The sequence below is a fragment of the Crocuta crocuta genome, unplaced genomic scaffold (assembly GCF_008692635.1).
Source record: "Crocuta crocuta isolate KB4526 unplaced genomic scaffold, BGI_CrCroc_1.0 scaffold30, whole genome shotgun sequence".
NCBI classification, from domain to species: Eukaryota; Metazoa; Chordata; class Mammalia; order Carnivora; family Hyaenidae; genus Crocuta; species Crocuta crocuta.
The window spans coordinates 6,327,130-6,341,789 of NW_027528345.1; the positions used below are offsets into that span (position 1 = coordinate 6,327,130).

At 41.6% G+C, this 14,660-nt stretch overlaps 1 protein-coding gene across 2 annotated transcripts in view; it reads left to right on the forward strand.

Moving 5' to 3' along the window:
* Positions 1-12,845, forward strand: part of ANO6 (anoctamin 6) — a 198,616-nt gene extending 185,771 nt beyond the window's left edge. For both annotated transcript variants that reach the window (XM_077753242.1, XM_077753243.1), the window contains 2 exons: positions 1,067-1,172; positions 9,620-12,845. In XM_077753242.1, coding sequence (XP_077609368.1) covers positions 1,067-1,172; positions 9,620-9,826 — 313 coding nt within the window. In that variant the 3' untranslated portion in view covers positions 9,827-12,845. The remainder of the gene's footprint in view (positions 1-1,066; positions 1,173-9,619) is intronic.
* The last annotated feature ends 1,815 nt before the right edge of the window (positions 12,846-14,660 follow it).

Below are 14,660 nucleotides of genomic sequence, written 5' to 3' on the forward strand. Positions count from 1 at the left end.
AGTAGGGGCAGAGACAGGGAGACAGAATCTGTGCTGACAACTCAGAGCCCAACACAGGGCTTGTAGACACAAACCATGAGATCATGACCTGAGCCAAAGTCAGACTGAACCACTCAGGCATCCCAAGAGTCTGTTTTTTAAATAAGACTCTTAACCCTAGAAGAGGCCCTAAATCTCATTTAGTTCAACTCCTCAAACCCTTTTCTGGCTAAAATTCTCAGCAACACAACCAAGAAACCAGGAAAAAGCCCCAAATAAATCTTTCAAAGTTACACACAGTAGAGCCTCTTTAGAATCCCTCACTGAATCTGCTTACTCTTACTTGACATAATTCTGAAGAGTTGTTAGACTCTTGTAGGTCAAATAGGTTACAGTTAGAAAATTTGAGATGTGCTACCTGAGGGAGAGACAGCAACAGCAGAAGCACAGGACATCTAATAAGGAGAAGAGGTTGAAAATTTTAACAAGCAGATGGGCACTACTCTCTACAGAGAGATTGCCCGTGGCTGAGTGAAGCCTGAGGATACATTATATAAATAAATTTATAAACCTGTCTGAAAATAGGCTAAATCATTTTAGTTACACTCTTTGAGAAAGCAGCAATAAAACTGGCAAAAAAAATGTTAACACTTTTGTTTTTACATAGATGGAATACATCATTACCATCATCTTCCTGTCTTAAGTGAAGTATTACTGGAGTAGTTCTTTCAGGATTTTTGTCAGAAAATTAAACTCTTGGAGAAAATTTATATGATGTCCAACTTAAAAGATCAAATACTTTTTTTTTTTCTTTTGAGAGAGAGACAGCATGCGCAGGGGAGGGTCAGAGAGAGAGGGAGACACAGAATCCAAAATAGGCTTCAGGCTCTGAGCTGGCTGTCAGCACAGAACCCGAGGCGGGGCTCGAACCCACGAACCATGAAATCATGACCTGAGCCGAAGTCGGACGCTTAATCGACTGAGCCACCCAGGTGCCCCATGACCTCTTTTGAAATGGGCCCTTGCTTACAGTAGTTGGTCAAGTCAAGAAGAATTACCTCCTTACATCCCTCCATTTTGTTTCCAGGTATCGTGATTTCCGGTACCCACCTGGACACCCACAAGAGTATAAACACAACATCTATTATTGGCACGTGATCGCAGCCAAGTTGGCTTTTATCATTGTCATGGAGGTAAGAGAAGTCTACTTTGAAATAGTTTATAAGGCAGTGTATTTGCAGACCTTTTATTAGCATTCAGTGTTGCCAACTCTGACTTAAAATGCATTTTATCGGGGTGCATGGGTGGCTCAGGTCATTATCTCACAGTCTGTGGGTTTGAGCCCCGTGTTGGGTTCTGTGCTGGCGGCTCAGAGCCTGGAGCCTGCGTTAGATTCTGTGTCTCCCTCTCTCTCTGCATCTCAAAATAAAGACATTAAAAAGTTTTAAAATAAAATACCTTCTTATCTCTTGCTAATAATTAGGACATTTATTAATCAAATTTAACATGAGAATATCCATAAAGCTCTAATAAAACAAAACTATCTGCTTGAAAAAGTGAGAGCATGTTGTGTACTAAGGGGAATTAGTCCCTCTTGGTTCGGTATTGAGTGGTTTTTTTTTAATTTGGGGGATGTGGGACATATAGGAGGATTAGGAGGAACTTAACAGAGGACCATGGGGGAGAAGAAGGGGGGAAATGGTGGGGGAAAGGGGGAGAGGCAAACCATGAGAGACTCTTGAATGCTGAGAAACAAACTGATGGATGTTGGGGGGAAGGGGCACGGAGAGGGGCACTTGTGGGGACTGTCCCACATGATGGACTGTGAAGGGTCTTATTTAAGACTACTAAGATGTGCTCTCTTCTCTTGAGACTTTTATTGCTATAATAGTTTTATTTGTAGTATTTTTATTGCATTTCCATAATATAACTCTTATACTAGTTTTCATATCCCTAAAACTAACTAGTTTTAAAACTGACTAAGGCNGAGCCGACAGCTCAGAGCCTGGAGTGTGCTTCAGATTCTGTGTCTCCCTCCCTCTCTTGCTTCCCTCCCCCACTCACACTCTGTCTCACTCTTTCTAAAATAAACATTTAAAAAAATGACTAGAGTAGCTATAAATTTGAAATTTAACCAACTTCTTACACCAAGGGAATAACCTCTACCAATTTCTGAGGCCTCAGGAGTTGCCTGATTGGCATGGTCAGTTAGGATCACATTTAGCTGCAAAAACCTCAAAAACTATTTAGAGTGACTTAAAGAGAGGTTGATTTTTCTCACATAACATAGTTGACTAGAAGTAGTGAACGTAATTTACTAGAGCCAGCTCTCTGATGTGAAGACAGTATCTCTTACTCTAGCTTCTCTCTCATGGCACATCACGTTATGACAGCAGTGTTCGTGCTACACATTTGTGTTCTAGACTGTATGGAGAAAGAAAGGTGATGCTAGCCGTAGCTGTTCCTTTGTGTCAGCAAAGAAAATGCTTTGGCAGGAAATTTTCAATGTGATGAACAGAAAAAATATGCAGCCAAGAATCCTCATTCCAGCAAGTCTGTCATTCAGAATATAAGGAGAGATAAAGGTCTTTCCAAATAAACAAAAATTGAAAGAAATCGTCACCACTAAGCCAGCCCTACGATAAATCCTGAGGGGGACTCTATGAGGGAAATGTTGCAAAAAACACAAGGTACAAGAGACACCACCACAAGCATGAATCCTACAAAGAACACNGACGTTAAAGGCAGTAACTAGGGATGAAGAAGGGCATTATATAATAATTACAGGGTCTATCCATCAAGAAGAGCTAACAATTATGTCTATGCGCTGAATTCGGGAGCACCCAAATATATAAAACAATCACAAACAGAAACAGTCTTATAGATAAGAATGTGCTAACAGCAGGGGACTTTAATACTCCACTTATAGCAATGGATAGATCAACTAGACAGAAGATCACTGAAGAAACAATGGACAAGAACGACACATTGGACTAGATGAACCTGACAGATAATATTTAGAACCCTACATCCTGAGGCTGTGGAATTCACTTTCTTCTCAAGTGCTCATGGCACATTCTCCAAGATAGATCATATATTGGGACATAAAGCAGCCCTCAATAAATATAAAAGAATTGAGATCATACCATGCACACTCTCAGATCACAATGCTATGAAACTTAACATCAATCACAGGAAAAAGTCTGGAAAACCTCCATAAACATGGAGGTTAAAGAACATCCTACTAAAGAATGAATGGGCCAATCAGGCAATTAGAGAAGAAATTTAAAAATATATTGAAACAAATGAAAACACAACAATCCCAATTCTGGGATGCAGTAAAGGCAGTCCTAAGAGGAAGGTACTTTGCACTCCAGGCCTATTTCAAGAAATTAGAAAAAGTGCAAGTACAAAATCTAACAGCTCACCTAAAGGAACTAGAAGCAGAGCAGCAAGAGCACCCCAAACCCCGCAGAAGAAGAAAAATAATAAAATTCAGGGCAGAAATAAACAATATAGAATCCAAAAAAAAAGTTGAAGAGATCAATGAAACCAAGAGTTGGTTCTTTGGAAAAAGTAAACAAAATTGACAAAAGAAAAGAGAGAACACCCAAATAGCAAAATCATGAATGAAAATGGGTTTATTACCACCAATCTCTCAGACATACAAGCAATTATCAGGTAATACTATGAAAAATTATATGCCAACAAACTGGACAACCTAGAAGAAATGGACAAATTCCTAAATACATACACACTACCAAAATTCACATGGGAAGAGATAGAAAATCTGAACGGACCCATAACTAGTGAAGAAATTGAATCAGTTATCAAAAATCGCCCAACAAATAAGAGCCCTGGCCAGATGGCTTCCATGGGGAATTCTACCAGACATTTAAACCAGAGTTACTACCCATTCTTCTCAAGCTATTCCAAAAAATAGAAATGGAAGGAAAACTTCTGGACTCATTCTGTGAAGCCAGCATCACTTTAATTCCCAAGTCAGACAGAGACCCAGCTAAAAAAATAAGAGAACTACAGACCAATATCCTTGATGAATACGGATGTAAAAATCCTCAACAAGATACCTGCAAATTGAATTCAACAGCACATAAAAAGAATTATCCACTATGATCTAGTGGGATTCATTCCTGGGTTACAGGGTCGGTTCAATATTTGCAAATCAATGTGATACATCACATTATCAAAATAAAAGATAAAAATCATATGATCCTGTTTATAGATGCAGCATTTGACAAAATACAATATTCTTTCTTAATAAAGATCCTCGAGAAAGTCGGGACAGAAGGAACCTACTTAAACATAATAAAAGCCATGAATGAGAAGCCCACAGCTAGTTTTTCCCCATTGAGGATGATATTGAGAGCTCTCCCCCTGAGATCAGGAACACGACAGGGATGTCCACTCTCACCACTGTTGTTTAACATAGTGCTGGAAGTCCTAGCATCAGCCATCAGACAACGAAAGGAAATAAAAGGCATCAGAATTGGCAAAGAGGAAGTCAGACTTTCATTTTTCAAACACGACATGATACTCTATGTGGAAAACCTGACAGACTCCCACCAGAAGCCTACTAGAACTGATCCATGAATTCAGCAAAGTTGCAGGGTACAAAATCAATGTACAGAAATCAGTTGCATTTTTATACACCAAGAATGAAGCAACAGAGAAATCAAGAAACCAATCCCATTCACAATTGCACAAAAATCATAAAACACCTAGGAATAAACCTAACCAAAGATACAAGAGATCTATATGATGAAAACTATAGAAAACGTATGAAGGAAATTGAAGAAGACACAAAGAAATGGAAAAACAGTCTATGCTCATGGGTCAGAAGAATAAATGTTGTTAAAAGGTTACTACTACCCAAAGCAATCTACACATTGAATGCAATCCCAATCAAAATTGCACCGGCATTCTTCTCAAAGCTAGAACAAACTATCCTAAAATTTGTATGGAATCACAGAAGACTCCAAAGTAATATTGAAGAAAACCAAGATGAGAGTCATCACAATCCCAGACTTTAACCTCTACAACAAAGCTGTAGTCATCAACACAGTATGGTATTGGCACAAAAACAGACACACAGACCAGTGGAATAAAATAGTCAGAATTGAACCCGCAAATGTATCGCCGATTAATCTTTGACAAAGCAGGAAAGAGTATCCTGTGGAAAAAAGACAGCCTCTCTAACAGATGGTGCTGGGAGAACTGGACAGCAACATGCAGAAGAATGAAACTAGACCACTTTCTCACACCATACACAAAAATAAACTCAAAATGGATAAAGGACCTGAATGTGAGACAGGAAACTATCAAAACCCTAGAGGAGAAAGCAGGAAACAACCTCCTTGACCTCAACTGCAGCAATTTCTTACTTGACACATCCCCAAAGGCAAGGGAATCAAGAGCAAAAATGAACCATTGGCATCTCATCAAGATTAAAAGCTTCTGCATGGCAAAGGAAACAACAAATAAACCTAATAGGCAACTGACGTAATGGGAAAGGATAGTTGCAAATGACATCAGATAAAGGGCTAGTCTCCAAAATCTATAAGGAACGCGCCAAGCTCCACACCCAAAAAACAATCCAGTGAAGACATGGGCAGAACACATGAACAGACACTTCTCCAAAGAGGACATCCAGATGGCCAACAGACACATGAAACGATGCTCAGCATCCCTCATCATCAGGAAAATGCAGATGAAATCCACACTGAGATACCACCTCACACCAGTCAGAATGGCTAAAATGAACAAATCAGGAGACTCTAGATGCTGGTGGGGATGTAGAGAAACCTCCTACACTGTTGGTGGGAATGTAAACTGGTGCAGCCCCTCTGGAAAACAGTGTGGAGGTTCCTCAAAAAATTAACAGAACTCCCCTATGACCCAGCAGTAGCACTGCTAGGAATCTACCCAAGGGATACAGAAATGCTGAGGCATAGGAGCACATGTACCCCAATGTTCACAGCAGCACTCTCAACAACAGCCAAATCATGGAAAGCCTAAATGTCCCTCAACTGACCAATGGATCAAGAAGATGTGGTTTATCTATACATTGGAATACTATATGACAATGAGATAGAATGAAATCTGGCCATGTGTAGCAACATGGACGAAACTTGAGGGTGTTATGCTGAGTGAAATAAGTCAGGCAGAGAAGGACAGATACCATATGTTTTCACTTATAAGTGGATCAGGAGAAACTTAACGGAGGACCATGGGGAAGGGAAGGGGAGAAAGTAGTTGGGGAGAGGGAGGGAGGCAAACCTTGAGAGACTCTTAAATACTGACAACAAACAGGGCTGATGGGAGTGGGAGGAGGAGAAGGGAGGTGATGGGCATGGAGGAGGGCACTTGTTGGGATGAGCACTGGGTGTTATATGGAAACCAACTTGACAATAAACTATAAAAGAAGAAACAAAAGAAAAAAAGAAAATGCTTTGCCAGAAGCCTCCAGAGTAGACTTCCACCTGTATCACAATGGGAAGAACTAGAGCTCACAGTTCCTCCCAGCAGCAGTGTAGGCTGGGACAGGAGGTATATGGTGTGTTTTGAACAAAATGAGAATCTGTTAGCAAGAAAAAACTGGGATAGGCTGCCTGCCTGGTTTGAAATTTTTCTAGTATTGTTTGTTAGCTATTAAAAAAACATCAACAGAAGAAGAAACAATTCATCATTAGCTCACGAGCATCTGTGGATTCCTGTAGTATCTGCTATATCAGCAAGAGTCGCTAGTTTGTATTCATATATGGAGTTGACAAAGTATTTACACTGCTGCTTTGATGTCATGGTCGACTAGATACTGTGAGGGGCCCTTTCGCTACAAAACATTCAGAATAAGCTTAAATCTCCCAGAAGGGGGAGAGCAGGGAGGACAAGGTACAGGGGGAAGGACAGAACTCCGAGGAGGGGCCGAGGTGTGGCTCCTGAGAAGAGCCATTACACAGTGACAGCCTATGGAAGGGCCCCGAGCTGGATGCGCCCCCTGGAAGGAACATGGGAATGAGCGAGGGTGCGGATGGACTCAGAATCCCTGGACGGGGAGGAGAGCTGAGCCCCCGGTGGCCAGGCCTGCCTCCAGCCCGGCCCACTGCCCATGGAGCAGAGAGACCTGTTGGGGAAACACCGTGCTGCCTCTTTGTATCTGCCCCCTGGGTTGTTATTCTGCCTAACTTCTGTGATTTCCAACCGACATGAAATGACTATAGGGGTTTTCTTAATGAGAAAAAAATTTTTTTCTTTTCATTTTTGAACTCACCGGAAGGAAGGAGAATCTACAGAGAGGAGGGGGAAAGGTGTAGTGGCCAAAATAAAACGTGCTATTATCAGAGCTGTCATCTATGGACTCAAGAGGACCCAGTAGGGCATCAGAAGTGAGGTGGACCAGCTGAGCCCGAGACTCTTGGATTCAGCCAGGGGCCCCCAAAATGACTAAATTTGCCTCAGAACAAAAGGAATTGTATATCCTCTGCGGAAAAAGTGTCCTCAATTTAGACCACAGTTTTTTCTCAGATTGAAATAATCAAATACGAACTTCCAAAGATCAACAATAACAAAGGGAAATAAGAAAAACCAGGAGTGAGATTCAGCCAAAAAAAAGGAAGACAACTAATTTGGACCCTCAGTAATTTCAAGAGTATCCATTATTAGATAAGGAATATAAGTGTTAATGACAATGTTTTAACAATGAAATGAGAGATTCAAAAATAAGCAAACAATAAGAAACTAAAAAATTACAAGGCAATTCTGAATAATATAGTGGAAATTTTAAAAATTAACATATGAATTAAGCAGAAGTTTAAAGACAGAATGAATTGGGAGATAGGTCTCCCAACACCTCGCAGGGAGAGAAGACAGTGGAAAGTACAAAAGAGAGATTAAGCAATTTTCAAGATTCACAGAAGAAAGAAAATGGGTAGTAGAGGAGAGGCACTTTGAAGAGTTAATGGCTCAAATTCTTCCCAAATAAATGACAGACATCTGTTCACAGAGCAGAAAGCACAGCAGACATCAAGCAGAGTACAGAAACCCATGCGGGCACAGGTTGAAACAGAAGTGCAGCTCCCCAAAGACAAGGTCATAAAAGTACCCAGAGAACAAGGACCGCTCAGGAAAATTAAAATTGGAATGAGAGTAGACTCTGATGGCAACACAGAGGCGAGAAGAGAGTAGTCGAATATCTTCACAGTGCAAAGGAAGGTAACTGTAAACCTAGGATCATAGCAAAACTGAGTAATTGAAAAATCTTTCCACAATGACAACACCGGGCCATATGGTTTTATAGGAGAGTGATACCATACTTCCTAGAACAGATCATTTTCGTTTCCTCCAGAGATGAGAAAGCGGAAACTCTCTCCCACTCCTTATAGATAAGATCTTAAAATCAGACAGGAGTAGAAAGAGAAAGGGAAATTCGAAGCCAAATCTCACTCTCTGCATAGATGCAAAGATCTTCCTAAAAGGTGCTAATTGAATCTAGCAGTATACTGTTTTTTTTAAGTGTATTTGTTTTGAGAGGCAGAGAGAGAAAGCTTGCCCACGCAAGTCGGGGGAGAGGCAGAGAGAGGGAGAGAATCTCAAGCAGGCTCTGTGATACCAGCACAGAGCTTGATGCAGGGCTCAATCCTCAAACCATGAGACCATGACCTGAGCCAAGATCAAGAGTCGGACACTTAACTGACTTAGCCACCCAGGAGCCCCAGAATCTATCAATATACTTCTTAAAGATGACATTAGACCACATTGGCTTATCCCAGAAATGTACAGGTGACATAACATAGAAAATCCACATATCTATATACATTACCTACCTCAGAAATAGAAAAGAAAAACCTCCCTCTCCCACAACCGACCATTGGGCTCTTCACTGTATAATTTCCGTAAGTGAGACACACTAGCATCTCTCTCATCTCAAATATTCTTCACCCTCCTATTACTAATGTACCAGAAGCATTTGACACAGAAGCTCTTCTTGAAATTACTCTTCACTTGGCTCCCAGGAAAACACTTTTTTTTTTTTTGCCTTTCCTCTTACCTCACTAGGCAATATGGATAAATACAGAAGAATATTAAACAGAATTGGTAATGGACGGACTAAGTTAATGCACAATAACATTGATGAATCTTAGAAACTAGTTTTAAGCAAAAAAAAAAAAACAATTTTCAAAAGACTACCATACTTTTTTATAAAGCTCAAATCAAACAAGACTAAACAATATATTCTTGTGGGATATATACATATTTTGCTAAGCTCATTTACAAAAATAAGATGATACAGATACACTCACACATAGGGTAGTGTTAACCTTTGGGGAAGAGCTGGAATGAGCTAGGAAAGGAACACCTCCAAAAATACTACAGCATTGTCAGTGTCATGGTGCGTGGGAGAGACATCAGACACGTTGTGTTCTACATATCAAATAGTATTCTTGTGGTTTTTAAAGTAATAAAATATAGCTCGTTAGCAGAGGCACATGGCGCAGGAGAGATTGCACGTATACGTGGAGAGCCCAGCACCTTGTCCACATACGCTGCCAGATGTCCTGCAATAGTAGGAACCCTGTGTTCCCCTCCATTTCTCTGGGACTGACATTTTTCTTCTCTCCCACAGCATATCATCTACTCTGTGAAATTTTTTATCTCCTATGCAATTCCAGATGTATCAAAGAGCACGAAGAGCAAGATCAAGAGAGAAAAATACCTAACCCAAAAGCTTCTACACGAGAATCACCTCAAAGATATGACAAAAAATATGGGGGTCATAGCTGAGAGGATGGTAGAAGTGGTAGATAACAATTTACGACCCAAATTAGAATAAGAGCTTTAGGTTCTGAGAAGCACTTTACAGAATTTAACTCTGTCAAAGTATATTATGAATCACTAATGAGAATGTTTAAGTTAAAACACTTTGGCAAATAGGAGCCTTAGCTATTGCCATTTTCACATAGATTATTTTTCGGTTTCAGCCAGCCATGCAGGAACTGGAAAGTGTAAAACTTAGATCAAGAAATGCATAAAACTAATCACCTGGAAAACCAGAAATGTTACCCTTTTTGGATAAATTTGAATTTCAGTAACACAGAAAAAGTCTCTTTGTGTGCTTAAAAACCACCCCTTCCGAAGCAGAATGGATTTTTTTCCCCTCCATATGACTCTTTTCATTCCTTTCTGTTCTCAAGCACATGATCCCCTTTAACACAGTGCTTCATTTCTTCACTTCGCCAAATCTGTGCCAGAGTTCTCTTTCCCTTACAGTACTTTTGTTAAAGGCGAGACACGCTTGCTTTTTATGTGATTAAAAATAGCTAACTCAGAATTTCACTTTGAATGCTGTAGTAAGTGGCAAATAGACTCAAGAATGCACAATATTTCAGTGTGTTAGCACATCCCTACAGAAAACGAAACCTCACTTAATAAGAGGAAATAGTTCCCGTCTCCATTTTGGCCTACCTTTTCATCTCAAAGAAATACTCTTAATGGATTGGAATAAAGATAGCAAGGTTCTGAAGTGTACTTGTACTAATCACAGTGACACCTTTCATCTTCCAGGAGCACTCTTAGAACGTTCTGTGCCTAGTCAGTGTTGACTGCTTTGCAGATCTCAAGGGAGTCAGATGACAAAAGCAGGGAAAGTTATAGATTCTAATAGAATTGTAACTCCTATTGATCAGGATAATTAATGTACCTCTTCTAAAGATGTGGTTTCCTAGAATTTCACTTTTATCAACATAATGGTCTAAAAGGATAAGCCCATCAGTTTGCCACCAGTTGCCCTTGATTCATTAGATCAAGGAGGTACGGAATCACAGGCACTACTGGGAACCGCTCACACCGCTCACTGTGCAGCCCCTGTGACTTGACGGTGCTGTGCAACGCACTTAAGAGTACAGCCAGCGCCCTAATTGTGAGTCACTCGGCGTTCCCTGCGTGGGGAGCGCCTTTTTCCCAAGGATTCCGCGTATCCAAGTGATGAGCATACCAAAGCCTGTGCGTGGTGAAGGTGGTCCCCTCCATTCCCTTGTTCCCAGCCCAGTAACGTGTCTGTGACTGCACGCACCAGGGGAGGTGTGAGGAGAGGGAGGAGACAGGAATAGACCCACATCACTCCCAATCCAGAAGAGAGACTCTGGTTTTGATTTGAGCTTCCAGCCTCCCTAAGGCCACGGTTTGGTCACAACCCCTTCCCTGAGCTGCACGTTAACTTCCCGCTGATGCCTGCACCCCGCACACCTTGCCTTCAAGTTGTTAGCTCAGCAGTCTTTACCGAGCTTTCCTGCCTTTCGGGTGCAAGCCCTCTGGTAAGGCTCCGGACAAGACCCGGGCCGCACCGCTCACCCTGACTGTTAACGGGGGAGTGCCGGGTAGAAGAGAGGGTATCTGGCACTGGGTTCTTACCGGGTGGGCCGCCACCCACTGAGGTGCTGCTACATGCCCAGGTGCCATAGGAGGCAAGCCACTCAGTCCAGCAGCAGAGGAAAAGGAAGTGAGATTTAGAGGTTCGTTATAATAGAATGCTTAACTCAAGGTCATGATTCTAAGTGCCTGCCATAAATGTTCAAACAAAAAAACCCAGAAGCCAAAAACAGTATTTATGTAGGATTCATCAAAGCAGTATTCTGGACTTTTGCATTGTCCCATTGGATCAGGGACATTTCACTCACTTTCTTGATCACAATAACAATGTGAACAAAGTGCTCACAACAGGTCTCACGAGCTCTGCCTGCACAAGGGAGTAAGAAATGAGTTTCTTCCCAGCTTCTAGTCCTGCCCAGGTGGGGTGCATCTGTTCCTTTCCTTGCTCACCTGTGACGCCGTTCCCGGAAGTGGCGTCACTTCCGCCCCTAGTACCTCAGCTCTTCTCTGAAGGGTAGGACTATCTGCTTGTGTTGGATTTGCCAACCACTCACTGTGGGAGCGTAGAGAAGGAAATGTTTTTGCCTTATCTCCTTGTATATAAGCTAGAACTTTAAAAAATGTGCATTTATGTTTCACAAATCATCTTTCGTAAATCGTCTTCATAGTTTAAAATGTGCTTTTGTGGACAGGAGGGGGGAAAAAAACCTATATTTTTAAAGGCAGAAAATACGATGTGTGACACTGCCAATATTCCCGTAAGCAACGAGATAGTGGGCATCCAGGGCCACCTGTGACACCGACAGTGTTAATGGAACTCTAGTGCTGACTTGTCAGTGTGAAGACAAATGTGGGACTGTATCTGCAGGCCATCACTGGGCTGGATCTGTAAATGTGAGAAGCAGCACCCCAGGAAAAAGTGGGTGTGCGACGATGCCCCTGTGAAAGGAAACCCTGGCCCTAGGTTTGCCCAGTGTTAACCACTAGAGAGCATTTTGTTTTATTTCTCATTGTAATGCCTGTGAATTTTAATGGATTGAAGCATTAGACCAAAATACTCAGGGGATTTTCCTTTAAATATCCCTCAAATACTTTAGATGTGTCCATAGAAAGGGAAAGCTGTCATTTTTTTTTTGAAAACTAAGCAAGGCCATTTTGTAAACTGCCACCAAATGCCTTCCCTTTTAATTATCCGTGGGTGCATCTTGAATTTCAGAAGACATTAATTCACAGTGGGGGGCAGAGTGTGCTCTGTTATCAAAACACTTCTCATACCATTTTGTTTTTGTGCCTATTATACGTTAAGATGTTTGAAAAGTTAAAATGTTTGAGCAGCTTAACTAAAGTAGAGCTGAAATATTCACGATGCTTTCATACACTGTGGCAGAAGATGTAAATAAAGTTTGTAATGTTTTGTGAATTTCTGTGCATTTTAATATTCTTTTATAATTATGAGCATTTTAATAAATTCATTTTTAAAAACAGCACTGTGGTCTACTCTATAGATGTCTTCACGTTTTCAAGGAGAGCATATATGTCTCGATTACGTATCACCTAGAAAACAAATGTGTGCTTTTGTGTCGGTATCTAAAAGTATATTTTTCACAGCCTATACTTACTTCAAACATGATTTTTCTGGGGGAAAAAATTGGCTGTGGGGTTTCAGCCAGGGCTGCTAAAAACCGGTTGTTGGGATTGAGCCCTGCCCAGGGTACAAAGCCTGGAGACCAGGTGGGAGCTGAAAACCAGCCCCTCCTCCCCTCTCTGCTCACGACACCAGGTGTGCTAGGCCAGGCTGCATCAGCAAGAAGGGAGAGGCACTTTTCTCTAAATGCATAAAGTTGGCTTCTGTATGCTAAACCATGATTGCAGGGGACAGAGCCCCTGCCCCGGAGAAAGCAAGTCACTAATAATCCCAGAGAGGTTCTCTTTGAACCTGCTGTGGCCCTGAGTACAGAAAGGGAAATTACAGAGAAGAAACTAAAGGAAAATCTCATTATAAAAATCAATCTTTTTATTCTGGACAACATATCCAGATTTTAACTCATTCCATGTATGTGTATGTATGTATGTAATTCTGTAGCCAGCTTAAATCTCATTGGGCTTCCAAGAAAACTCTATAACTAGACCAACAGGAAGAAGTCTTTTCTGATCCTTATGTGACACACTTGAGATTGGTACTAATATTATCCTTACCTTCAAGCCTTTAAGTCTAACAAAGGGCTGACCAGAAGTTCATTTCTTCAGCTAAGAACCCCCTCTCATTTGCAGGGAATGAGGAGATCTTAAATAGAGTTGGCCCTTCAACAGCACTGTGATCTTCATAGGTCCATTTATATACAGATTTTTAATAAAATTTTTAAAAATAAATACTATAAATGTATTTTTACTTCTTTAGGATTGTCTTAACATTTTTTTCTGTAGTGTATTTTATTGTAAGAATACTATACCATACAAAATAGCTGTTATTTGGGCCTGAGCTCCTGGTCCAGGATGGCTATATGGGAAGATCGTGAATTCACCTCCCTTTATAGACACAGCAAACCAACACCTATTTATACAGCGATTCCTCCTGAAGAACTGAGGACTGACGGAACAAATGTCTGCACAACAAAAGACCACAAACAGAACAGCAAGAGACCCAAAGACTTGGTAACAAATGGAACTGCCATCCTCATTGCAAACTGCAATGAGGAATAGTTCAGAGGGACCATGAGCAGATTCATCTGCCCTTGGACATGAGAAAAGGCCACAGTTTACTAAGGCAACTGGAACATACAGGAACCAGCCCTAGAACCCTGTCCAATAGCAGGGCAGCTGCTAGAACTCTCTCCGGGTCAGAGGGGCTGGTGAGCCCCATGGTTTGCATTCACCCTCCACCAGGACAGCACAGACCAGAGCAGTTGGGGTGTCCTAGCCAGCCTGCAGCAAGCTCCAGACCCCCTAGTCCAGCAGCCTCAAAGGCCAGGGGCACAGAATAAAAAGCCACTGTTTAAAAGGGCAACTGGAATATAAAGGATCCAGTCCTAAAATTCTGCCCAATAGCAAAGTTGCTACTGAAACTCTCTCTGGGTTGGAGAGGCTGGTGAGCACCATGGGTTACATTCCTCCTCCACTTGACACTGTGGACAGGGACAGGGTCTGGGTATGCTAGTGAGCCTACCATATCAGTGAGCCCACACCAGCCCCAGCTGTCCCACCAAAGCGCCCCCCTTCGTGGAGCACACCAGGACACTCCTGGTCAACACCCTCTCCAGCTTCAGCCATCTCACCAAGGTGATACAGGTGCAAAGCACCCC